This window comes from Chiloscyllium plagiosum, unplaced genomic scaffold, assembly GCF_037043375.1.
Source record: "Chiloscyllium plagiosum isolate Xiang-an unplaced genomic scaffold, Cpla_swu_hap1 HiC_scaffold_32, whole genome shotgun sequence".
Classification (NCBI taxonomy): Eukaryota; Metazoa; Chordata; class Chondrichthyes; order Orectolobiformes; family Hemiscylliidae; genus Chiloscyllium; species Chiloscyllium plagiosum.
The window spans coordinates 23470875-23498787 of record NW_028270170.1 but is presented as its reverse complement, the minus strand read 5'-3'; the positions used below and the strand labels follow the sequence as shown (position 1 = coordinate 23498787).

The 27913-nt window shown below is 42.0% G+C and overlaps 1 protein-coding gene across 2 annotated transcripts in view; it reads right to left on the bottom strand.

Annotated features, from left to right (window-relative positions):
* The window catches only part of LOC122539926 (beta-1,4 N-acetylgalactosaminyltransferase 2-like), a 48567-nt gene extending 21127 nt beyond the window's left edge, over nt 1-27440 (bottom strand). For both annotated transcript variants that reach the window (XM_087977870.1, XM_087977869.1), the window contains exons 1-5: nt 27315-27440; nt 18440-18640; nt 14175-14303; nt 4490-4596; nt 4362-4399 (exon numbers count right to left, since the gene is read on the bottom strand). In XM_087977870.1, the coding sequence (XP_087833996.1) occupies nt 4362-4399; nt 4490-4596; nt 14175-14303; nt 18440-18640; nt 27315-27328 (489 nt within the window). In that variant the 5' untranslated portion in view covers nt 27329-27440. The remainder of the gene's footprint in view (nt 1-4361; nt 4400-4489; nt 4597-14174; nt 14304-18439; nt 18641-27314) is intronic.
* Nucleotides 27441-27913: the final 473 nt, after the last annotated feature.

Genomic DNA, 27913 nt, shown 5'->3' with positions numbered 1-27913 from the left:
TTGGCCACATTGAACATTCCATCTGCCATAATTACACTGGCACCACTCCCCACCTCTTCCTCCGCTACATTGATGACTGCATTGGCGCTACCTCATGCTCCCGTGAGGAGGTTGAGCAATTCATCAACTTCACCAACACAGTCCACCCTGATCTTAAATTTACTTGGACCATCTCTGACACCTCCCTCACCTTCCTGGACCTCTCCATCACCATTAATGACGACCGACTTGACACCAACATTTTTTACAAACCCACCGACTCCCACAGCTACCTGGATTACACCTCTTCCCACCCTACCTCCTGCAAAAATGCCATCCCGTATTCCCAATTCCTCCGCCTCCGCCGTATCTGTGCCCAGGAGGACCAGTTCCACCACAGAACACACCAGGATCCAGTTACAAAGGGACGTGTTTAGGCCAACAGACTCAGCTTTCCAATCATGTGCTGAGGAATGATCATGTTAAATGTAGAACTGAAGTCTATGGACAGTAGTCTGACCTTCTTCTCCAGGTGGGTGAGGGCCAGATGGCGGGTGGTAGAAATGGCATCATATGTTGAGCGGTTGGGACAATAGGTGAACTGCAGGGTGTCCAGTGAGGGGGGCAGCAGGGGCTTAACATTCCTAATCACAAGCCTCTCAAAGCATTTCATGATGTTGGGTGTAAGCACAATGGGGCAGTAGTCATTCAGACAGGATGCTGAAGACTCCTGCTGCATGGAGAGGATGGGAGAGGCCCTGAAGCATATTGGAACTATGACACAGCTCAGGGAGATGTTGAAGATGTCCGTGAGAACATCCGCCAGAACGTCAGAGCATGCCCTGAGTACTCTGCCAGGGATGCTATCTGGTCCAGTAGCCTTCTGTGGAACGACTCTGCATAGGGTTTTCCTCACATCAGCCGTGGTAAGGCACAGCACCAGATCATTGGAGGTTGGGGAGGAGAGTGGACTCCCTCACTGCCATGTCATTTTGTGCCTCAAACCGTGCATAAAAGCTGTTCAACTCATTCAGGAGGGAGACATCATCAACACAAGCAGGCGATGCTGTTCTGTGGTTGGTGATGGCCTGGATGCCCTTCCACATGCTCTGTGTGTCACCGCTGTCCTGAAAGGGGCTGTGTACTGTCTGTGCGTTTGCTCGCTTTGCCTCTCGGATGGCCCGGGTCAGGTTGGCCCTCGCTGTTGTTAAGGCCGCCTTGCCATCGGCCCTGAAGGCAGTGTCACGGGGCCTCAGCAGCACACACACCTTGCGCTCATCTACTGCTTCTGGTTGGGTTGAGAAGTGTTGGTCTTGGATACAGTGACGCTGTCAATACACTTGCGAATGTAGCAAACGCCCGACGCTGTGTACTCCTTGAAGGTTGATGGAATCTCCATCGGTTGCCACCTCCTTGAATACGTGCCAGTCAGTACGCCCAAAACAGTCCTGAAGAGCAGAAATGACTCCACCCGGCCAGGTTTTCACCTGCTTCAGAACCGGTTTGACATGTCTGACGAGTGGTTTGTATGCTGGGATAAGCATAACAGAGCTGTTGCCTGAGGAGCGAAGGTGGGACAGTGGCTCTGTCCTGTATGCATTGGGGATGTTTGTGTAAACCAGATCCAGCATGTTCTCCCCTCTCATTGCAAAGTCCCCATGCTGATGGAATTTAGGGAGCACAGCCTTGGGATTCGCACAGTTGAAAGGTCTAACAAGGGACAGTGCTGTGCTGGTTCTAGTTCTGGGGAGTGAAGCTAGTCAGGTGTTTGAGGTGGTAGTGGGAGAGCATTTTAGTGATTGTGACTACAAAACAATGTGTTTCACATGTGCCACAGAAAAGGAAAAAGATGGTATGCAAAATTGGGTGTTGGATTGTGGGAAGGCAGATTTTATTCAAATAGGTGGGCTCTGACCCAAATGGGAATCGGCGATAACAGCTAGTTCTTGGTCGGTATGCAATGGAAGGGGAGGGGTGAGGCTTCACATTGGAATTGGCAAGACTACAAGCCCCACTACGTTTCCTTGAGGGTGAATTATAGGAGCAGCAAGCCAAGAGAACCCTGGATATCAAGGAATTTTCAGCACTGGATAAGCAGGTACAAAGGGAGCAAATCAATGGAGGCGTTAGTAGAGTATGGAAAGTTTCAGGAGGAACTGAAGAAAATAGTTATGAGAGGAAAGAGGGGCCTGAAGAAACACTGGGGGATAAGATTAAGAATAAAGGGAGATGTTCCATAACAAAGGAATAAGATAACCTGGGAAGGAGTGTAGCTCATGAGGGAGCAAATAGATGATGTGTGTGTGGAGCTGGAGGACATTGACAGGGTGTTTAATGAATCCTTCACACTTTAGAGAAGTAAGATGTAGTTACAGGATTCAACACCAGGGACTGTGAGAATCTTGGGCAATATCGGGAGTGAGGAGGGAATGGAGGATTTGTCCGCCTTAAAACTGAACATATCCCCAAACTCTGGATGAGTTGCTGTGGGAGACAATGCAGCAAGTTACAGTGGCTCGGACCCAAATTTTAATTCCTCTCTGGCCATAAAGGCTGTGCCAGAGGACATGAGGATAACAATGGATCCAGTCTTTCACCGTAAAATTATGTCCCCTCGTTATTAATCCTTCAGTGATGGGGAACAGTTACTTTCTGTCCATGCCCCCTAAAACCTTGTACACCTCTATCAGCTCCCCCTCAGCCTTCTACTCTCAAATTAAAAAACAACTATCAGCCTCTCTTAATAGCTAAACTGCCCAATCCAGGTAACATCCTGATGAATCTCCTCTGCACCCTCTCCAGTGCAATCACATCCTCCCTGTAGTGTGGTGACAAGAATTGCACACAGTACTCCAATTGTGAACTGACCAAAGTCCTGTACAGCTCCAACATGACTTCCCTGCTTTTATAATCCATGAGTAATCCGCATGCTTTCTTAACTACCCTGCTAACTTGTCCTGCTGCCTCAGAAATCTGTAGATAAGCATCCCAAAATCCCTCCATTCTTCTGAGATGAGAAGTATCCTGCAGTTAATTGAGTACTCTGTTGTCTTGATCCTTCTTCCAAACTGCATCATGTCACACTGATCAGAATTAAATTCCATCTGAATAATCTGTGTATTATCCTCCTGTAACCCACGATCTTCTTTATCACCTTGCCTTTCTGTCTTCAGCAAACTTACTCAGGGGTTTGGAAAATGGAACTCCAGAATAACCAAACCACAAGGTATTGAATTAAATCTGGAAGATGGTCATGCCAAAGCTCAAAATTATTTACCGTACCTATTGTATCTAGCAATGGGGTTAAAGAGAACAATGTAATTTTAAGAATAATTATGAAGTAAAAATACTTCAAAGTTACTCACTATCCGATCGACAACTTTACATTCTATATCACCTATGCCAAGCTTAAACCTGTTACTGCATGTCTTTCGTAGTTACAATTCCTCAGAGCACAGAACTGAAAGTTTTATGAAACTCATCTTCTCAAAGCTAAACAGTCTAATGAATGGAACATAATTCATCTTCATGATACATGGTCAATGCTAATATTATCTCCAGGTTGGTCAGGTGCAGGTCAAACATGCGTGTGCTCTTTACTTAAAACGGGTGAATTTTAACCACACAAAGCTAGGTTTCTTTATCATGTTGAATGAACAGGAGTGGGGTTAAAGTGTTAAAAGCCATAATCCAATTCAATGGGAGGGGGAGTTGGAGTGTTTGGCCACTGGGCGGAGGGGTTGTTTAGTGCGTGTGTCCCAGAGATGTTCTCTGAAAAGTTCCGCGAGTTGGGACACGTACTAAACGCCAACTTGCAGAACGTTTCAGAGAACATCTAAACAACCCCATCGCCCGGTGGCGGAACACTTCAACTCCCCCTCTGACTCTCCCAAGGACATGCAAGTCCTGGGCCTCCTCGACTGCCAAATCCTAATCACCTGACCCCTGGAGGAAGAACGCCTCATCTTCCACATTGGGTCCCTCCAACTACAGGGGATCAATGTCGATTTCACCAGTTTCGTCATCTCCCCTCTCCCCACCTTATCCCAGATCCAACCCTTCAACTCAGCATCATCATCTTGAACTGTCCTAGCTATCCATCTTCCTTCCCACCTATTCGCCCCATCCTCCACTCCAGCGTATCACTATCGACCCCCACCTTCATCTACTTATTGCATTCCAGCTAACTTCCCCCTTAGCACCATCCCCCTCCCATTTATCTCTCAGTCTGCTTGGGCACCCCACAACACGGCCCCCCTCCCCCCCACATTCCTGATGTCGAGCTTATGCTCCAAACATTGACTGTCCTGCTCCCCAGTGGAATTGTTGCCAGGCATAGTTTAAGATCAACAAAAACTTGGAAGAAACAAAGATGTACCTACCATATAGTTCTCTCTACCAAATGCAAACACACCCAAACCTGAAAGAAGAGATTGTGTTTTATACAAAATGGAAAAGTAAAAAAGGATAACATTCATTGCTTTCATGAAACTTAAGTTGATATTCTCACCTGGAATGACAATGGACTGCAGCGGCATTATTTCAACTCCATGGATAGGATAGCTTAGTGGGGAATTGGGTTGAGCTATGATTACCTTCTTCAAAGGTGACTCAATCCTGTTGAGAAAGTTTAATTATGTGCCATATCATAGATGTAATCTAATTTATTTCATCTGCAACAAATTTGAATTAAATGTCTGCTGATTAATCTGAATCTCTAATTAAAATTGGATTACATTCAAAATAGACAATAGACAATAGACAATAGGTTACTTTGGTTAACATAAAAATTTATTGAGTAGGCCATTCTGCCCTTCGAGCCTGCACCACCATTCAATATGACCATGGCTGATCATCCTTAATCAGTATCCTGTTCCTGCCTTATCTCCATAACCCCTGATTCCACTACCCTTGAGAGCTCTATCCAACTCTTTCTCAAATGAATCCAGAGACTGGGCCTCCACTGCCTTCTGGGGCAGAGCATTCCAAACAGCCACCACTTTCTGGGTGAAGACGTTTCTCCTCATCTCTGTCCTAAATGGTCTACCCCGCATTTTTAAGCTGTGTCCTCTGGTTCAGAACTCACCCATCAGCGGAAACATGTTTCCTGCCTCCAGAGTGTCCAATCCTTTAATAATCTTATATGTCTCAATCAGATCCCCTCTCAGGCTTCTAAACTCAAGGGTATACAAGCCCAGTCGCTCCAGTCTTTCAGCGTAAGGTAGTCCCGCCATTCCAGGAATTGACCTCGTGAACCTATGCTGCACTCCCTCAATAGCCAGAATGTCTTTCCTCAAACTTGGAGAACAGAACTGCACACAGTACTCCAGGTGTGGTCTCACCAGGGCCCTGTACAGCTGCAGAAGCACCTCTTTGCTTCTATATTCAATCCCTCTTGTTATAAAGGCCAGAATGTTATTAGCCTTCTTCACTACCTGCTGTACCTGCATGCTTACTTTCATTGGCTGATGTACAAGAACACCCATATCTCTTTGTACTGCCCCTTTACCTAAATTGATTCTATTTAGGTAGTAATCTGCCTTCCTGTCCTTGCCACCAAAGTGGATAACCATACATTTATCCACATTAAACTGCATCTGCCATGCATCTGACCACTCACCTAACCTGTCCAGGTCACCCTGTAATCTCCTAACATCCTCCTCACATTTCACCCTGCCACCCAGCTTAGTATCATCAGCAAATTTGCTAATGTTATTACTAATACCATCTTCTATATCATTAATATATACTGTAAAAAGCTGTGGTCCCAGCACTGATCCCTGCGGTACCCACTGGTCACTGCCTGCCATTCCGAAATGGAGCCATTTATCACTACTCTTTGTTTCCTATCAGCCAACCAACTTTCAATCCAAGTTAGTACTTTGCCCCCAATATCATGCGCCCTAATTTTGCTCACTAACCTCCTGTGTGAGACTTCATCAAAAGCTTTCTGAAAGTCCAGGAACAACTACATCTACTGCAACTCCCTCATCCATCTTCAGAGTTACAGTCTCAAAAAATTCCAGAAGATTAGTCAAGCATGATTTCCCCTTCATAACTCCATGCTGACTCTGACCTATCCTGTTACTACTATGCAGATGTGTCGTAATTTCATCCTTTATAATAGACTTCAGCATCTTTCCCACCACTGAGGTCAGACTAACTGGTCTATAATTTCCTGCTTTCTCTCTCCCACCTTTCTTAAAAAGTGGTACAACATTAGCCACCCTCCAATCCGCAGGAACTGATCCCGAATCTATCGAACTCTGGAAAATAATCACCAACGCATCCACAATTTCTCGAGCCACCTCCTTCAGTACCCTGGGAAGTAAACCATCAGGCCCCGGGGACTTATCAACCTTCAGACCTAACAGTCTCTCCAACACCAATTCCTGGCAAATATAAATTCCCTTAATGTTATCGTAACAGCTGAATTACTTCCCATTAAAAGTAAATAGTGATGCCAGTTCTATGAATGGCAATGTATTTCCATGAGACTTCTTTTGAAAACAGCAGAACTTTGCTCTCTTTCTAAAATTTGGCCTTTCTCTCAAAGGGATAGTAACCTAGTTTTACCTGTAAAATCTAGAACTGGTACTTGCTGACTTTGGTTAACATAAAGATTTTAATGAGGCATGGTGTTCAAATTTCTTGCCATCTGGACAACAATGTTCAATGGACTATGCAGTAAGACCCAGCTGCTGAGTTTCTGAACTGGCAATCAGTTTTTCAAGTTTCTTTAAAAATTGTGACAGAGTCAGATGAGGCCTCTATTGATGTCAGGAGCAACGCGCTACACTTTTTAACTGATTTCTGGGTGTGAGGTGAGATTCTCGCTAACAAAAAGTGAGTTGCCTCTGAAAAGGGATGATTGCTTGTTAATGGCCTTTTTAATTCCACATCTTGCATTATTACTATTCAGCATCCCATCTTACCACCCTCGTGAACAAACGAGATAATGAGAATTCTCGACATGGCGACAGAGTGGGTACCTGGATACAGGATTGGTTCACACACAGCAGGAAGCCATGTTGCCATGGGAACAAAGCTCAGGAAAGTGTTTCTGGGATTGGAAACTGTAGGCTGAGGGGAAAAGGAGGAATGAAAGTTCTGAAGGAAGCAACAGAATTTGGAAAGGCAGGATACAATAAAGCATGAAATGGGGTGTGCTGTAGTTTGTCCATAGGCAGGAGTCTGGCTTCAGGAGGGGACACTGTATGATTTTACCTGGCATGGTCACCACATATGCCAGAGGCTGGGGAGAAAATTGGGCAGGTGCAGGTTCTTGTCGGTGGATTTGGGAGTGGACCTGGGGAAGTATGGTGCCTGTAGGGTTCATGAGAACAGTCATTAAGAAAGAATGGGCCTGGCCGACATGTGGAACTGGAAACCATTGACCAAAGAGTGTCACTGTCACATTGCCTCACTCTGAAAGCGTGCAATGAGAAAGAAAATGGCTACAAGCACACCTGGAATTGGCATTTTAAGATGTTTGACCTGTAGGGGAGGGGGACTCCTAGACGCACTCATGAGATATCCTTGAGAGAACAGCAACATTACACACAGACCTATGCCCTGTCAAGAAAGCAGACCGGTAGGCCTCCTATCTGAATGCATTGGCTCCCTGTATGCTGCACATCCCTGTCCCACACATCACTGAGCACCTCATTTGTGCAAACACTTCTGAACATCGAGGTCAGGGAAAGAGTGGCAATATTTGACCACAAGGGGCAATGGTAGGAGCAGAGCCCATTGCTTAATATCGGCCTTTTCCAACTTGCTTCAACACTACAGCAGCTGGATCTTAACATAGACATTGATCTGGGGATGTTGACACCAACACATTCAGGGCACAAGAGAGACTGAAACAATTAGATTGGTTGCAAAACCAAAAATATTCATGCAGTAGTGATATTTATAAAACGCAACGCTACCCGTGCCACTAAAATATTCTCAATTGTATTGTTTTCTTTCTTAGTGTCTCAGTCCCATCCCAGGGTCCACAGGTGAGATGGAGGAATAGAGGGATAGGGTGTCTGTTTGGCAGTGATGCCCATTGGGTGACCCTGAGTGTGTTTGTGACTGAACAGTCCAGGCATGCAGAGGGTCTTCTTGTCAAAGGCCAGTGGATCTTGCTCACCTTGAATTTCCAAAAGTTGGAGGGAGGCAGTCAGGGTGGAGGTGAAGGGGTCAGCAATTTCTGAATTATCCTGAATAAGTCTTCTGAAGGGTCTGTGCATATGCATTCTCCTCGGTCTGAGTGCCTCCTGGCACCTCCTCATCTTCTTCTGAGGAAAGGACATCTCATGTGCTCACTCAGTTCACCATCCCCTGTCACAATGCCTTTGGTCCTGAGAACCATTGACCATTGACTGATAGGACAGTGGAGGGCAGAGTCTGTGTGTATCACCAAGGAGGCCTGAGAACACGGCTCATGAAGGCCAAATAATTGCAACCTTGAGAAGCTGAATCTCCACAGGGAAGCTGTTCTTCAGAAGCTTCAGTGCCATAAAGGCCAGTGCCTTGCACACACATGTCTGGTGATCCTGTTCTCACCTGTGAATGAAACCCCTGATTGCTGAGACCACAGGATCCTCTCATGCCTGTGACTGAGTGGTTGTTTCATCTCCAACAGTCTGCCCATTACCAGTGGCTTGGCGTGACTTTCTTAACCAGCTGTAACACTGTCAAGGTGAGATGATGGTGAGATCCTGTTGAAGAATTGAAACACTGTTCTTCCCTTCTCCAACATATTCTTGAATGAATGCTGTCACTGGACAGGGGAGGTACAGAATGCCCTTGCTCATCCAGTTGCACAAATACCTTTACAATATGGGGCAAGATGCAGGTTTCCAGTGGGTATGTAGTGAGTGTCGAGTGAGTTGTTCTTGGAATGGTGTGCGGTAAGATGGGGCTCGAACTGGACAAGAAGGGTGCCATAGGGGTGAGATAGGCAGTTAATGACGAATATCTGGTCAGATGCAGCAAGCGATTTTGTGGTACAGTGGTTACCACTGCTGCCTCACAGCACTAGGGACCTGGGTTCAATTCCACCCTCTGGCAACTGCCTGTGTGAAGTTTGCACATTCTCCAGTGTCTGTATGGGTTTTCTCTGGGTGCCCTGGTTTCCTCCCACAGTCCATGCTAAATTGCCCAAGTGTCTAGAAGTATGCATGGGAATTAGCCATGGGAAATGCAAAGTTACAGGGATGGGGTGTCTGGGTGGGATGTTCTTCAGAGGGCCAGTGTGGACTCAAAGGGCCAAATGGCCTGCTTCCACATTGTAGGGATTCTATGATATTGATTTCACTTTTGTCAAAAGATTTTCCAAAAGACTCAACGAAGTTGACACTTAGCCAAGAAAATGTAAGATTCAGCCAATTGTATTTTGTGAATAACCCAAGTAATGCTATAAATTTCTCACTGTGATATCTTCACCGCTTTTCTCTCTCAGTTTCTTTGCTAACTTTGCATACTTGGTGATTCCAACTTCCATGTAAACCCAACATCCTCATTCTGAGATCGCTCTGCACTACTGGCCTTTGATCCTCCCTGAATCCCTCTCTCTCTACATTTGAATATGATAATGGATCTTACAGCTGCCCTCTCAAACGTGTTTCTCATCTGACCTTACTCCATTTATTAAAGCTGACAAGTGCAGTTAAGCAATTCATTTTAAAACTATTTAAAATCCATAGTAGTTAGTTAAACAGATTAGAGTTGTTGGGCAAGCAAAGTGATGCATCTGCAGCATGTGGAAACAGATCTAATCTATAGTTACCACATTTTCAACAAATATTGGTTGTTCAAGAACGTGAGAGTCGATGAGCTGGAGTCTGATTCACTGACACTGTGATACATGAGGAAAGGCAGAGGCACCTGGATACTATGCTTCAGAACACAGTCACACCCATTAAATTAATTACATCAAGTTTGGTCTGTGGACATGGTGGAATCAGAATTTGTATCCAACATCTCCTCTGGCAGTGCATTCCAGGCACTTATCATCTTCTGTATAAAAAAAAAATTCCTCTCACATCTCTTTTAAGCTTACTTCCTTTGACATTTTTAATTACTTCTTTGTAATTCTTTTCTACCCTGAGAAAAGGTCTCCATTTTATCCATGTCTTTCATAATTGTGTAAGCTTTTATCAAGTTGCCCCTCATCCTTTGACATTCAAGTGAAAACAAACCAAGTTTTGTCCAATCTCTCCTCATGATTAATACCCTCCTAACCAGGCAAGGTCTTAGTAAATCATTTCTAGACCCTCTCCAAAGCCTCCTTCTGATAATGTGGTGACTACAACTATACACAATGTCCCAATTATAGTCTAACTAAAGTTCTGTTTCACCATAACACAACTTGTTAATTTTTATATTCCATGCCCTGATCAATGAAGACAAGCATGCCATCTGCCTTCTTGATCACATTATCCACTAGTGCTGCCACTTTCAGGGAACTGTGAACCTGTTTGCCTAGACCTCTCTGTATGTTGATGCGACTTAGGGTTCTACTGTTCTACTGAGGATGCAACTGTATACGTCACTCCTGCATTAGATCTCTGAAAATGTATTGCCTCGCATTTGTCTGGATTAAACTCTATCTGTCATGTTTTACACCCAAATCTCCAGCTTATCTACATCCAGCTGTATCCTCTGGCAATCCTCCTCATTATCCACAGTGCCCACAATCTTTGTGTCATCTGCAAATTTACAAATCAGGCTACCTACATTCTCCTCCCAATTATTTTATGTCAATAACAAATAATAGGGTTCCAAGCACTGAACCACCACTGGTTACAGAAATCTGAAAAACACCCTTCTGCTGCTACTCTCTGTCTCTACGACTAAGCTAGTTCTGTATCTATCTTACCAGCTGACCATGGATCCCATGTAACTTCACCTTTTTTATCAGCCTGCCATAAGGGATCTTGTCAAATGCCTTGTGAAAGTCCACATGGACAACATCGAGTACCTCACCATCATCCATCATCGTTGTGCTTCCTCAAAAAACATGAGACATGATCTTCCCACACAAAGTCTTCGTGCCTATTGCTAATGAGTGCATATTTTTCCGAATGTGAGTAAATCCATTCCTAAGAAACTTCTCCAATAATTTCCCTATCACTGACATTAGACTCATTGCCTGTAATTTCCCAGATAATCTCTGTTGCTCCTCTTAAACAGTAAAACAATGTTTAGTACTCTCCAGTTCTCTGGGACGTTCCCTGTGACTAAAGAAGATACAATGATTTAATACAAAGCTCCAGCAATTTCCACCCTCACTTCCTTCATCATTCTGGGACAGATCCCATCAGGTCCTTTCTACATGAAGCTTTTAAAATCACCCAATACCTCTTCCTGTTTTTATTCACATGTCCTAGAGTTTCAACATAACCCTCCCGGGACTCACCATCCATCATATCCTTCTCCTTTGTGAATACCGATGCAAAGGACCATTGTTAAGGATCTCAACCAGTTTCTCTGGCTCCATGCATAAGTTTCCCACTCTTTCATTGAGTGGATCTATCCTTTGCTTCGCTACCTCTTGCTCCTCAGATGAGTATAAATTGTTTTGGGATTTTCCTTAATCCTCTTTTCCAAAGCTATTTCATGGACCTTTTTGCCCTCCTCATTCCTCATTTAGGATCTTTCCTGTTGTCTTTTTATTGTTTCACAGTTCTTTCTGTCTTCGGTTTTCTAAACCTTAGGCATGTCTCCTTTTGTGTTCTACTAAACTCTCAATTTCTCGTGTTTCCCAAAGGTTTCCGAGTTCATCGTTAGCTTTCATTTTCACAGGAACATGCTGGTCCTGAACCCCAATCAACTATCTTTTCAAAGATTCCCACATTCCAGATGTGGACTTCCCCTCAAATAGCCACCCCAATCTACATTTCCCAGTTCTTGCCGAGTACTTCGTTAGTTAGCCATCCTCCAATTTAAACCTTTCAACCAACAACTACTTAACCATAAGTAACTTAAAACTTACAGAATTAGTGTCACTGTTACTGAAATGCTTCCCCACTGTAACTTCAATCTGCTGACTAACTTCATTCTCCAAAACCAAGTCTAGTATGATCCTCTTCCACATAGTTGAAATACTTACATATTGTTCCAAAAACCATCCATACCCAGCAAACTCTCCACCCGATCAAAGCCTCTGGCACTAAATAAGTTTCAGTCAATCTAGGTGGGAGTTAAAACCACTCACCATGGCAACCCTATTGGTTTCACATTTTTCTATAATCTATTCGCATATCAATACCTCAATCACCTGCTGGCTGTTGGGGAGTTTGTAGTACAATCCCATCAAAGTGACTACACCCTCCCTGTTCCTGAGCTGTCCCCATATGGCCTCCCTGGATGAGCCCTTCAAGGTGTAATCTCTCAGTACAGCTGGGACAGTCTCCCTTATCACTAACACAACTCCCTCACCTCTTTTGCATTCCTCTCTATCATGCCTGAAACATCTAAATCAAGTTGCTCATTTTGTCTCTCTCTCTCTCAATCAAATCTCTGTACTAGCTACAATATCATAGTTATACATATCAATCCAAGCTCTAAGTTCTTCTGCCTGAGATTGCATTAAAACAAATATATCTCAGAACATGTTTCCTTCCTTGTTTTTCCTCTTGGTCTTACAAGCCTTAGTCTCTGACAACTCTTTGATCATTTTACTTGATGACCTGCTACTCTGGCTTCCCCACCCCCACCACGGTAGTCTGAACTCTCCTGAGTGGCATTAGCAAATTTCCCTGCCTGCTTATTAGTACTCTGCCAGTTTCAGCACAACCCATCCTTATTGTACAGGCCATGTGCCCAGGAGACAATGATCCACACACCTGAAGTACTCCCTTCTACACCAACCCTTTAGCTATGTATTTACTATCTTACAGTTCTTAGCACTGGCACATAGCACAGAATATAATCCCGACATTGTACCCCTAGAACTGCTGCTTAAATGATTCAAAAATAGATAGAAAGGCAAGTTGCAAGAGAGATACAGGGAGGTATTAACAAGTTCAGCAAGTGGACAAAATGTTGGCAAATAGAGAATATTGTGGAAAATGTGAAGTCGTTCCATTTTGGAAGGGAGAACGAAAGAACAGAATATTATTTGAATGGAGAAAAACTGGAACACAAAGGGACTTGGGAGTACTGAGACATGAAATGTAGGAAGTTAGCACACAGGTGCAGCAGGTTGCAATGGAATGTTGGCTCTTATTTCAAAGGATTAGAGTAGAAGAATAGGGAAGTATTAATGATACTGTACACAGTACTGATGAGATCACATTGGGAGTGCTGTGAGCAGCCACAGGCTTTTTAACCACTTGGAAGCCAACTACATATTATTGTTGACAGATAGAAAGCTGTTGTCATCAACACCTGATCACTACTTGAGACACCAATCAGCAATTTGTCTGCTGAATACCCTACAAACACAGCCCCTGGTTCCAGCTCATCCATAATAAACTTCCCCACTGCTTGAACAAACAGCAGCACAAACAGCTCTGATAAAGTGGATCAGTAACCTGCTCTTAAAAAGTGCAGCAATGCCTTCCACTCTTCTAGGTTTCTACCACCGTCTTTTCCCATTTCAGTTCACAATCACAAATACAGAACAGGACAGTCATTACACATTGTAAAGCATGACTTTAATCTCTTCCCTTGCTTGAACTAATTCTTCTGCATTGTGTCTATCACATATCCTTTACATAAATATCTTGATCAGCCAATGGAAGTCTGTTCCCATAAATCAACTCATGCTTTTGTAGAGACCTTTGTCAGTCACTCGCTGAAAGACATCTTTCCGCTCTTTAACTTCTAGATATTCAAAAGAACTGGTTTTGTTCCTTCTTCCTTGTGTGACAAGACACCTTGTTGGTAGGCAGCAGCCCAGTTTGTTTCTCTTTTGCATTCTTTGTTTTCTAAAGCACTGAACCGTTCAGCGCAAGATTTTTGAAATGTTTAGTTACAGTGCATGCAAACACATTTACAGACACGCATCACCTCTCACAGAACGCAAAAATGAAACTACGTTCCTCCTTATTGTCTACATAATACAGAAATACAAATCAATGTAAAAGATTTGCATGGTTCTGTTAAGCAAGTTTTCAAAGATAACTAATAATATAAATTTATATACCATCTGTGAGATTTGTTCTTCAAATATCAGTACTTTCAAATTTAGTTACCGCTTTCTATGTTGTTCATACTGTAATCTTCTTCTTATTTTGATTGCGGATACATCTTTTGGATTGGAAGAGATTATTAAAGGAAATAGTTTCCCAATATTACAACTGCAATTATTTTTGCCATTTAACCTGTAAAGGAGTTAAAGGTAACATTAGCCAAATTGACAAGTGAAGTATAAAGAATACATGTATCTATTCATCATAATCTTATTCAACGCAATCATAGTCATAACCCAATCCGAATCTACTCAAACATTGCTATGACTTCTGCTAAACTAGTTTGGAAATGATTTGTCTTCAATTTTGTCATTTATATAAATGACTTGGATGTGAACTTAGGAGGTATAGTTAGTAAGTTTGCAGTTGACACCAAAATTGGAGATGTAGTGGATAGTAAAGAAGGTTCCCTCAGATTTCAATGGGATCTTGATCTGATGGGCCAACAGACTGAGGAGTGGCAGATGGAGTTTAATTTAGATAAATGTGAGGTGCTGCATTTTGGAAAAGCAAAACAGAGCGGACTTATACACTCAATGGTAAGGTCCTCGGGAGTGTTGCTGAACAATGAGACCTTGGAGTGCAGGCTCATAGTTACTTGAAAGTAGAGTTGCAGGTAGATAGGATAGTAAAGACGGCATTTGGTATGCTGTCCTTTATCGGTCAGAGCTTTGAGTATAGCGGCTGTATAGGACTTTGATTAGACTACTTTTGGAATATTGCATGCAATTCTGATCTCCTTCCTATTGGAAGAATGTTGTAAAACCTGAAAGGGTTCAGAGAAGTTTTACAAGTTTTACAGGGTTGGAGGATTTGAGCTTGCTGGAGAGGCTGAATAGGCTGGGGCTATTTTCCCTGGAGCATCAGAGGATGAGGAGTGACCTTATAAAGGTTTATAAAATTATGAGGGGCATGGATAGGATGAACAGACAATGTCTTTTCCTTGGGGTGGGGGAATCCAGAACTCAAGGGCATTGTTTCAGGGTGAGAGAGGAAAGATATAAAAGGGACTGAAGGGGCAACGTTTTCACACAGAGGGTGGTGCGTGTATGGAATGAGCTGCCAGAGAAAGTGGTGGAGGCTGGTACAATTACGGTATTTACAAGGTATCGGGATGGATTTATGAATAGGAAGGGTTTAGTGGAATATGGGCCAATTGCTGGCAAATGGGACTAGATTAGGTTAGGATATCTGGGTGGCATGGACGAATTGGACCGAAGGATCTGTTTTTGTGCTGTACATCTCTATGACTTTATAATTGTAACTATTGGTAACCTCAGGTAAATGGTATGTTCAAAATATCAATTCAGTTGCATGGCACTGTGATCTTTTGCTATATATTCTGTGTCTCATGGTCCTGCTCCAGAACCACCTGATGAAGGGGCAGTGCTCTGAAAGCTAGTGCTTCCATATAAACCTGGTGGACTATAACATGGTATAGTGTGAGTTTTAACTTTGTACATCCCAGTCCAACACCAACTCCTCCACATCATATTTCCCTCGCCTCATTCCTTATGGGGCCCATGTTCTCTGTCTTCTCTCTATTTCCATATTTAAAGAAGTTCTTATTATCCTTTTTCACACTACAAGCTTGTTTACCCTTGAAGGTTATTTTCTCCTTCTTTATTTTCTTTTCCTTCAACTTTTATTGTTTTTTTAAAAAAGACTTTCCGAATCCTCTTGTTTCTCTTTTAATATTATGTGGTTCATAACTTCTTTGGTTAACCATGGTTGGTTTGTCACCTGTATTTTCCACCTCTAGCAGTAAATGATACTGGGTATGGTTCTTTTTGAAGTTGTTCATTCCAATCAATCATACTTTATCTTCACTTTGTCTTGGGGCTATCTGGTGATTAGTGGCAACAAAAACAACAATATTTGTTCAAACATAATTATTCGACAGGTCCAACAACACTCATGAAGTTAGACAGCATCCAGGATAAAGTAGGCAACATAATGGACACCCTGTCCTCCAATTCAACATTTATTTCCTCCACCACTGCAGAATGATATTGTACATAAAAGATTCAAAGGCTCCTTTGACAGCATCTTAAAAATCTCTAATCTCTACCACCCAAAAGCATAGAGGCAGAAAAACATGGGAACACAACTACCTGCAATTTCTTTCCAAGATATTCACCCCCTTGAAATGGAGATACATCACCATTCATTCACAGCCACTGGTTGAAAACCCAAGAACCCATTTCCTAACAGCACAGCGTGTGCAGCTCTATCCCATGGACCACAGCAGTTCAAGGAGGTGGCTCATCACCACTTTCACAAGGACAGTTTCCATGCTGTACATCTCTATGACTCTATGACAGTCAGGGATGTACCTAACAAGCAATGTCTGCATCCAGTGAGTGAATCTTTTTTTTTAAATAAAGGCACTCTATCGCTTCTCAAATTTTTCATCCTTCACTGAATGATTAGTGTCATAAACCTATCAAATATTGATGTGCGGAAGATGCTTATGACTTGGACCTTCTCGTAATTGTAGGGAAAGTTTCCAAATACAACAGCTGAATAATTGTCAATAGCTACATCAGAAAAGTTTATTTTGTCAGCCATAATCCTGCAGTATCCATTGTCCCGGTTAAACAAAATTCAATATTTATGCATGATCTTGTTTTTTGTCAATTGTGTACTGTCAATGAACCATTGTATTTGGAAATATTAATATCTATGTCTTCAGCTATTCTGAAGCAATTAATCATCAGCTGTTGATTCTTGAGTAATTTACTGGCTCTTTCCAGTCACTATCAGACATTAGTCTCACAGTCACAATGATCCTGCTATTTTGAATTATCCTTGCCAAACCATCAACATTTTTGCTCATGGTAATACACAGCATTGCTTCCCAAAGACCACACAAAACTTGGCATTATGATCAAGGTGAGGAATGGTTTCCATTTAGGAAATCTAAGCAAACTTGCCAGAGAAGACTCTACATCAGCAGGTAAAGTTAAGGCCAGTATTGAGAAAGACATTGATCTGCAGTTGGAATGTTTTCCTGTTGTTGTCATGGCAGCTCCGAGTATGCAACATTCATTCATATAGAATCCAGCAAGAAGCATGGGGTCTCCAAAGCCAATTTCATTTAGCTATTAAGAGGTCATCAGAGTGGTGTAAGGTATGGGGTGGATCTCCGCAAGTGAAAAGTACTGTCAGAGAATCAGGGAATCATACACCACGGAAACAGACCCTTTGACCCGACTCATCCAGATATCCGAATCTGAACTCATTCCATTTGCCAGCATTTGGCTGATATCCCTCTAACCCCTTTCTATTCACATTCCCATTCAATTGCCTTTTAAATGTTATAATTGTATCCACCTCTACCACTTCCTCTGGCATCTCATTCTACACACGCATCTTTATTAGGTCACCCGCTTAGCCTCCAATGCTCCAGGCAAACAAATCCCCAGCCTCGTCAGCCTCTTCCGATAGGTCAAACCCTCCAGTCCCGGCAGCATCCTTGTGAATTTTTTCTGCACCCTTTCCAGTTTAACAATATCCTGCCGTAGCAGGGCAACCAGAATAGCATGCAGTATTCTAGAAGCGGCCTCATCAATGTCAGCCATAACATGACATCCCAGCTTCTATACTCAATAGACTGACCAATGAAGGCATGCGTGCATAGTGCATTCATCACCACCTTGTCTACCTGCAACCCCACTTTGAAGGAAATATGCACCTGTACTTCTGGGTCTCTTTCTTCCACAACACGCCCCAGGGCCCTACCATTAACCATGTACGTCATGCCACGGCTTGCTGTACTAAAATGTACCACCACACATTTGTTTTTTTTTTTCTTTTTTTTTCTTTTTTTTCTTTTTTTTCTTTTTTTTTGCTGTGTGATCAAAACAGTGAAGGGGAGGGTAGGACTAAATCAAAATGGAGTTGGAGGGGGAGATGATGCACTCCACTCCCTGCGGCGCCCCACCACACATTTGTTTAAACTAAACTCCTTGGCTTATTGGCCCATCTGATGAAAGTCTCGTTATGCTCTGAGATAACCTTCTTCACTGTCCACTATACTGCCTATTTTGGTGTAATCTGCAAACTTACTAACGATGTGTCCTATATTCTCACCCAAATCATTTATATAATGTTAAATCTATTGCTGACAGTTTCTGTTCTCAGTAAAGGGAGCATCTTGGACATTAAAAAAGTCTTACATAATTAAATGTCGGAATTATGAAACTTTTTAGTCAGTTCTGGTTGCGAGTTATTTTAAAGTAGAAATATTATCTGACATGGCTTACCAAGTTCCTCCATATGGAGACAGAAAAGTTAGCTTTTCTGGTGGTGTAGGATTTAAATGCCAGCTATCAATCTGCTTCTTGATTTGCATAACAGTGTTTAAATTGCATGGCTTAATATATTTTGTGAAAATGAGTGTTGCGAGCAAAAATGCCACCAGTAAAGTCAATAGGCCGAAGAGTGATGCATTGGAGGATCTGTACCTGTTGACAAACATAGGCAAAGTTAAGTATTAAAGATTTGTATCAGCAGTGCAGGTAAACTAGTTTTATATCCTTTAGAACAAATCATATATTATTGTGAGATAGATAAGTACTAATGAAAATTTCCCATTTGCTTTGCTTTCATTTATCCAAATTAACAAGGCTTTTAGCTTAGTATAATGCATCACTAAAATACACATTATTGTTTTAGAGGAATGTCACAATGTACACACCTCAGTTAGTTTCATTAACAGCCTGAAATATCAAACTAACATAGCACCACTGAATGACATAACAAAACAGAACTTTTTTACCATCAAGTCTCTGTTCGATTATCTTTTGAGTCAGCTATTCAGAAAACTCAGGATGTTTTTTTTAAACTGAAAGAACTGCAGAAGCTGTAAACCAGACCTGCTGAGCTTTTCCAGCAACTTCTGTTCTTGTTCAGGATTTTAGTTACTTGCTTGGGAATGAGCAATGCTTGTTGGCTTTTGTTGGTCTGGACTGATTGGTACTTTTATTTTGCTTCTGTTCCTTTCCCATGATTTTCTTGGTCAATGTTATACTAAATTCTCACTAATTCTTTCTGATGTCATCCAATTGTGCATTTTACATGTGCTGGAAAACTCGGCCAGATCTGCTGAGCTTCTTCCCTCGTTTCTCTAGAGAAGTTTCTTCCCAAGAGTTGGGACGCACCCATCATCTAAAAAGAGCGCTGTCATTAACCAAATGTCCTCAAGGGCTTTCTCAGCAAAGCAATAAATTTTCTTTTAGAAATGTGAAATAGCACGCCAGATTTTATTGATCATTGCCAAAGTTAGAAACATCAATCTTTTACAGAAAGCTGCCATTGTTCAGTTCATCTCTCCTTTTTTGATGACATCATTTTTCTAATCTCATTTCATTTTTCATTCCTGACTTTAACCTGAACTAACCATTCTGAAAACATGCTTTCTGGTTTAGATTTGATTGCCTTGACCTATAGGCTACACTGCAGAGAATGTCTTCACATTAACACTGACAGCCTATGTGCCTGTGTTTCGCCCTGAGCTTGTGTATGTGGGTTGACTGAGATGCCTGTCCACACACAGTGAGAAGCTGACTCTGCTCATGAATAACCACTTTAGACTTGTTTGGATAAGTGCCTTTCTTTGTACATCGTACTCTCTGACTTGCTGCAGTCATATGACCTCTGCTGAAAGTGCCAAGACCTGATTTCTGAACTTAACAAGAATTATTACTTATTGACGTATAACTCTACTAGATAATTAGGTGACATGGTGGCTCAGTGGTTAGCACTGCTGCCTCACAGTAACAGGGTCCCAGGTTCGATCCTAGCCTCAGGTGACTGTCTGTGTGGAGTTTGCATGTTCTCCCCATGTCTGCATGGGTTTCCTCCGGGTGCTCTGGTTTCCTCTCACAGTCCAACGATGTGCAGGTCAGGTGAATTGGCCATGCTAAATTGCCCATAGTGTTAAGTGCATTAGTCAGGGGTAAATGAGTCTGGGTCTTTAGATGGTCGGTGGGGACTGGTTGGACTGAAGGGCGTGTTTCCACACTGTAGGGAATCTAATCTAATCATAAAACACCTTTCTTCCTTATAAACTCCTCCTATACACTCAAATAAAGACAGGAATAAAAACATAGGTATTATGGGTGAAAGGGAAAACTGGGGAAAGCAGTTCAGTCAGCTGTCTTCATAAGGATTTTGCTGATCAGATTGCTACTTCACAGTCTTCCATCTCCACATGCTTTTACTTGTTTGCAGAAAGCACAGGTTGGCTGATTGATACATTTAACTCTGAATTAATCATTATCTTTAATTATAGCAACTGCTGAAGGAATGCAAACTGTTTTTCTTCAGGCTTAAAGTCATTTTCCCTGACTGTTCCTGAGTTTATGGAGATTATGGCTTCTCCTTATACTGAGGTAAAAACAATGACTGCAGATGCTGGAAACCAGATTCTGGATCAGTGGTGCTGGAAGAGCACAGCAATTCAGGCAGCATCCGAGGACAGGCAAAATCGACGTTTCGGGCAAAAGCCCTTCAAGCCCTTATACTGTTCAGCTACTTAGGAGCCAATCATGGACCTCAGAGGTGGCAGGTTGAGAAATGTGCCGCAGTATTTTTGGAAAGCAACACCATTTCTTGTAGATTTCCAATACTGCATGTGGGCGGAGATTCCTTACCATGCACAAAAGATGGGAAAGTTGTTCATTTAGCAGTCTGCTTGCACATGCTCAGGCCCAAACATTTGGTCTGACTAGACACAATGATCAAGGCTCGTATCTTCTGGATGAGGAAAAACTGCCATGTGCAATAAGGAGGCACACACACAATTATTGAACAACGCCTAAATTGGCCTGCCTGCTTAGACATGTTTCCGCTTTATCCTGAAATTTAAGGTGAACATTGTTGGATTTTCGTTAGTTAAGCCACGGACCTAAGTCTTAGAATAGAGTCAAAGAAGAAATGGATAAGTTTCTTGACAAAAGGAGTAATTCCTCTTCAAATTCAATCATAAAAAATCTGAAACAAAAGAAACAAAATGAGACAGAGACATTACAATAAAAAGCAATGGGACCTTTAGATTTTCCTAGATAGGAGATGCGGCCTGCCCCTTACCTGAATGTCTCAACTGTTGAGAGAAATTGGTAAATAATGCAATGATACCAACTATGTTAAGATACCATTTTTACTGACGGAAAAGAAAAGAGCAATGGATTGCTCAATGAAGCTGATGTTTGGACCGCTGTCATTGCATGTGTTTTAACTCTCTACAATCCCTGAAAATCCAGTGACCTCTGACCACATTATTGCTGTACTCTTGCTGTTTGCGACAACATACCTGTAAGAGTTACACTTTATAGCTCCAGTATACATGAAAATAACAGGATAACACACTTCTATTACAATCCCAAGAATGTGGAAAGAGGTTATTTGGAACATTGAGTCCACACCAATACTCCAAAGAGCATTCCACCCAAACCCAACCCTTCTCTCTATCCCTGTAACCCACATAGCCCATACATCCCTCGAAACTCTGGACAATTTCACTCAGTCAATCCACCTAATCTGTACATCTGTGGACTGTGGGAAGAAACCAGAACACCCAGAGGAAACCCACACAGACATGGGGAGAATGTGCAAACTGCACACAGTCTATCACCCAAGGCTGGAATTAAACTTGGGCCTCCGACATTGTGAGGCAGCATTGCTAACCCCTGAACCACTGTTGCCCCTGTGTCAGTGAATTAAGATTTACGGGTGGCCCTGTCATCAATTCCTCTCCAGGTCAAAGGGCTCTGCGCTCTCTAGCAGGCCCATTAAGCTCCCATGAAGATGGAAAATTGCAATATCATTTACTTTGCATTTGGCTCTGATCCATTCTTCATGAATAGTTCAGAATAATTGAGTTGAACAGATTTTAAAAATGTGTCAGTGTGTGCAGTCGAAGATGGGTATTTGTTTCTGGTGGATTTGAAACTTTGAAGTTTTGGATCTTTCTTGAGCTTGTTATATGCACAATGTTTCAAACCTCTCCAGTATGGTCATAACCATAGAAAATACAAGTAAGTATGATATCTATAAGCAATCAGTCCTGCTGCAAAAGGTAGGTGTGCCATGAAATTGTTTGTCCCATCGAAGTGTGCCTTGAAACTGAAAAGGTTGAGAACCACTGATGTAGTTTTGATAGGCAGGCAAGTCTTTGTCATTGAGAAATGGTCACGAGTCTACAGACTACTCAATACTTGAATGTCCATTTATACACAGCTCTTTGGCCCCAGCTCATCTGGAAACACCCACTTCTGCTTGAACAAGCTGTGTAAACAACATTTACAATGAGTGTCAGGTTACTTGCTTGTATAACAGTGCTTAATCCTTCAACAATCCTCAGCTTTCACAAGTCATTTTCTCATCTTATTCAGAACAAGAAGTAGAGAAAAGCATAAAAGGACATCGTCTTTACACAGTTAATTGTCTCCACATGGAACAAGGCCAATTAAAGGATGATAGGTGTAATTATGTTTTGGACAGGCTGTAAGCTCCAGCAGGAAGCATGTGCCAGTTCTGCTGCCTGAAGGCGGACTCTCTCTGGTAGTCATTCAATTTTAGGGAACAGTGTAGAGTATCAGTGTTACAGACAAATATAGAAGTGACTTGTCTGCTTGCCTTCAGCAGCAGGTGCATGTTACCCTGTGGGTGGGCTCCAATCCCTTCTCTGCTCGCTCTCCATCAGCAGTACAGAAAATATTTCACTTAAACTTTAATAAATTGGAGAAAGGGCATCTACTTTTTGAAGTCTGTTCTCTCTTGCTTACCTTTCATCTCATCCTGCTATGGATTTTAAGCTGGATGGCTGCGGATTGACTCACCAGTTCTCAGTAACTGCCTGCTAGATACTAAAATCAACAGCAAAGCAACAGCCTGACCATAATTACCACCTCGAGGATAAATTGCAATGATCCTCACGTGTTGCAGGCTTCAGATATCAAACAGAACAACAAAAACAGTGAGTAAGGTGGAACAAAGTAAATATGCTTGAACTGGATTTGTGGAGGAAACATGCAGTCACTTGTATTACTCAAATCATTCCCAGATCTCCTGTAGAGAATGCAGCATTTATTCTGTTTTAGAATAGTTTAAAAATCCTCGATCCTTAAATCTTCAAAATCTCAGTCAACAAAGTGACTAATGAGAGGGGGAAAAGGTGGGGGCTGGTGATGGAGAGGTGGGAGGCCACTGATGCAGTGCAATGTGAAGAAGGACTCTGCAAATGTTCCTTACACCCACCTTCTCAACTACCAGCTCAGGGGATGAGGCCCCTCACCTCAAATTGTTTTCCTCCTGTCCCTGGTTTGTCGGTGCCACAATGTATTTTTCAAACCTTAGATGCTGCAACCAGTAGTAGATCTCTACCAACAGCTCCATGCATGTGGGGGATGTAGCTGGCCTTCATTCTTCACATTTTCAGTCAGTACAAATGTTCCTTTTTCAAAGAACTCTAATCAATTTGTTAAACATGATTTCCCTTTCGCAAACCCATCCTGACCCCTCCCTATTACCCTGCTTCCAGCTATAATCTCTTAATTGATTGATCCTAGCACTTCTCCCCGATGGACATCAAGCTGTCTGGCCCATAATTTCCTGTTTTCTGCCTCCCTCCCTTCTTGAATAGAGCAATCTGATGGAATCTTTCCTAATCAAGCAAAGCTTTGAAAATTACCAATGACCCTATTATCTCATTATCCTAGGGTCTTAAAAGAGCCAGTTAAAGTCTATCTGGACTTGACGACTTGTCACCCCACAGCTCCCAGTTTGCTCAGTAACTGTGATTATGACTTCACCAAGTTCCTGTCTCCTTTCCACCTCTGATTAACAACCCCAAATATACAGACACTCTTTCATGATGAAGCCAGACAAAAGACAGATGGTTTGGCACAGATCTTAAGGGTGAAAAATAGACAGTGATAACAAAATGCTGAAGAAGAATGAAGGGTGATCAAATTGAAGCATTCAAGATGATTAAAGGTGTGGACAGTATCGACGTGGAGCAGATGCTTCCTCTTGTGGGGTATTCTTGGACGAGGCATGACAGTCTTAAGATAAGAGGTAACAAATTTAAAACAGAGTTGAGGATAAACGACTTCTCCCAAAGGGTTGTCAGTCTGTGGAATTTGCTATCCCAAAGTGCAGTGGATTCTGGGACAGTGAGTACCGTACATACTCCAGTCATCATTGAATTGTTTTGACTACTTGTTAAGGTTAAATTTATAGGGTCAACTATTACATGGATAATATTTTTGAGGGGCTGCAATTCATGCCCAACAAAATTCATACCGTATCATTAGCAGAAGCCCAACTGACCTTAAAACAAATAAAGAAAAATCCATTATGAATTATGGTAATACTGAAAATCTGGAGCGAATCTCAACTGCCAGCGGACTGGAAGACCAGGAGTAGAACAGAACAAGCAGCAGACTGGAGCCGGATGTGACGGCTGGTACACTGACCTGTTGATCTGTTATCTGTGAAGAGCTAGGATCGACGTTTACACAAGATATATGGAAAATTCCAGGTTATTTGGACAAAAATAGGGGATTGACTTTTTCTTGGCGCACTCCTGGCGGAGAATCTCACCTGGATCCTCAACACCAACTCCACAGCCAAGAAAGCCCAGCAGTATCTCTACTTTCTGTGCAGGCTGAGGAAAGCCCACTTCTCACCCCCCCCCCCCCCATCCTCACCACATTCTACAGAGGGTTCATTAAGGGTACCCGAAGCTGCTGCATCCTTGCCTGGTTCGGGAATTGCACTGTCTCGGTTCGTAACACTCTACAACGGATAGTGAGGACAGCTGAGATGATTGTCGGGGTCTTCTTCCCTCCATTACAGACATTTACACCACTCGCTGCATCCGAAAGGCCCCATACACCCCTCACTGAAACTCTCCTCCCTCTTGCCATCTGCCAGAAGATACCAGCCCATTCGGTCTCTCACGGCCAGACTGTGCAACAGTTTCTTCCCCCAAGCCATCAGGCTCCTTAACACAGTATGATTGGACTTTCCCAGTTGAAATTCTTTGCACAATTTCAAATTGCTGCCAGAAAAATGTCTATTATTCATCATTCTTCTATTACAGTGTAACTTGCGTGTTTTGCACTTCTTATGCACTATAGGCCATGTACATTTGTGTAGTTTGTCCTGTCCATTTAGCACCCTCAGTACTGGAGGAACGCTGTCTTATTTTCACTGTATCAGTTGCATGTGGTAGAAATGACAAATAAAATATACTCTCTCTCTACTCTACATGAGATCAACTATTATTTGAGTACATATGGTCAATTTAAAAAGGAGTTAGACAAAATTTTAATTGGAAATGGGTTGAAGGGATATGGAGAGAAGGCAGGAAAATAGGGGTGAGGATCGAATGGCAGAGCAGACTCAATGGACCGAATGGCCTAATTTTGCCTCTTATATCTTAGGAATCTATTCTCCCAACTTGCTCCATGTTCGCCTCTGCCTCCAAGTCAACTATCTTCTGGCTGAGTCCCCCCATCTTCAGAACTATTGATGTCTCATGTTTGATCCTTCTTAGATCATAGAGTTTTACAGCACGGAAACAGACCTTTTGCTCATACTAGTCCACCCTGGGCATGTTCCCAAATTAAACTAGCCCCACTTGCCTGCATTTGACCCATATATCTCCAAACCTTTCCTATTCATGCACTTATCTAAATGTCTTTGAAATATTGCATTTACCACTTCCTCTGGCAACTCATTCCACACATGAATCACTCTCTGTGTAAAAAAAGATGACTCTCATTTTTTTTTAACTCTTCTCTCCTCACCTTAAAAATATGTCCCCTAGTTATGAACTTCCCCAACATAGGGAAAAGACCCTTGTTATTCAATGCCCCTCATGATTTTATAAACCCCTCAACTTCCTATGTTTCAGTGAAAAAAGTTTCAGCCTATCCAGCCTATTTTTCTAACTCAGACCCTCCATTCCCAGCAACATTCTGATAAATCTTTTCTGAATCCTCTCTAATTTAGTAATATCCTTCCTATAATAGGGCAACCAGAACTGCACACAGTACTTCAGAAAAGGCCTCACCAATCTCCTGCACAATCTCAACATGATATCCCAACTCCTGTACTCCAAGGCCTGAGCAATGAAGGCAAACATGCTAAATGCCTTCTTCACCACCCTGTCAACTTGTGAAGCAAATTTCAAAGAATTATGTACCTGACCCCTCAGTCTCTCTCTGTTCGACAGCACTGCCCAGGGAACCTACCATTAGCATGGTCTTTCAATTTCACTACCCACTTTATTGCCCACATTTTACTCATGTAATGAATTTTGTGACTCATACTCAGAGCTTGGTATAAATTTGTACTTTTGCCAATGTTATATTTAGTTTCTAAATCTAGGTTGTAATAAATCTAATAGTGGTCTTAAAACTAAAACCTGTGGCATCCCGTTCGACTGTTTTTGGTTTCAATGCAAGCCTTCTAACAAGATGTTTACCAACCTTCAACTAAGTTATTTTTAAGTCCCAGAGTTTTCCACGAATTGTGTATTGAAAGATTGTTCTGAAGTTCGATTTCACATATCGTTACATATTGATATTAAACTACCTTATCTTCCTGTAAAGCACTTTGAAGTACTATTTTAAATTAAAGGCACTATGTTCTTGCAAATTGTTGAATATCACTGAATTACAGTGAATAAAGTTACCAAAGGAACACAAGAATTATAATATTCATTACTTCATTAGACAAGTAAGTAAATGCCATCTGAAATCATAATGTTCTCTTTAACATATCACTGTATTCCAACAAGCATCTGCAGGATGTGCTTGAACAAGTAAGCAGTAGCAATTGTATTAATTACTTCAAACAAGAAAGTTGCATTTCTATGTCTCCAAGTCATGGACTACTTGAGATCTTAAGAGTTCAATATTTAGGTTTGGAAATAGCTTCCTTGAAAGAACTTTCCTGTGAACCCCAAACTCTGTTGTACAGGCACAAATATTTTTGAAAGAGCCATGAAAACATGAATAGTTTTCCTCTTTAAGTATTCACTACATGCTTTTCTCTAAGTTGTTATATATTATTTGCTTCCAGCACCCTTCTAGATTAAGCTACACTCGAAATGATAACACTTACTGCATTTTCCTCATGTTGGCATTGGTTCTTCATCAAGTGTGTTAACTCTTGGATTAATGTCCTTGGATTAATTCTCCTTTCTGTGTGAACAAGGTTTCTCTTTATAATGTTTTTTGCAAACTTGTTAAGGATGTGATCAATCCTAATTAACCTCCTGCACTATAAAGGATTTTAACCTGTCTTGTTACTTGTATCTCCACACCCCTTTTCGTAATGTTGGTGTGAGGAATGCAGACAAACTAGAATTTTAATTGGGTATGAATATTTGTAGGAATGGATTTACCAATATAATTTACCTGTGAAGCATACCAAGAATAATACTTGAAATACAACTCTAGGAGAAGATTACAGGTCACTTATTCAACCTTGTAAAATATAATTTGAAAACTTCAATGAGGAAACTCAGAGAGAGATATCAACATGTCCAAAGAACTTCCCAAACAATTACTGTAAGCAGAAATCCCTGGATTAATTCTGGAAGTAGTTTCCAACTAAGGACCAAAATGAGAGTCATTCAGACTCATTCTAATTGGGTGAGTTGGTGGAATGACACTCCTCATCAAAATTACCTTCTGATTTGAAGGCACCTATTCTGCTTT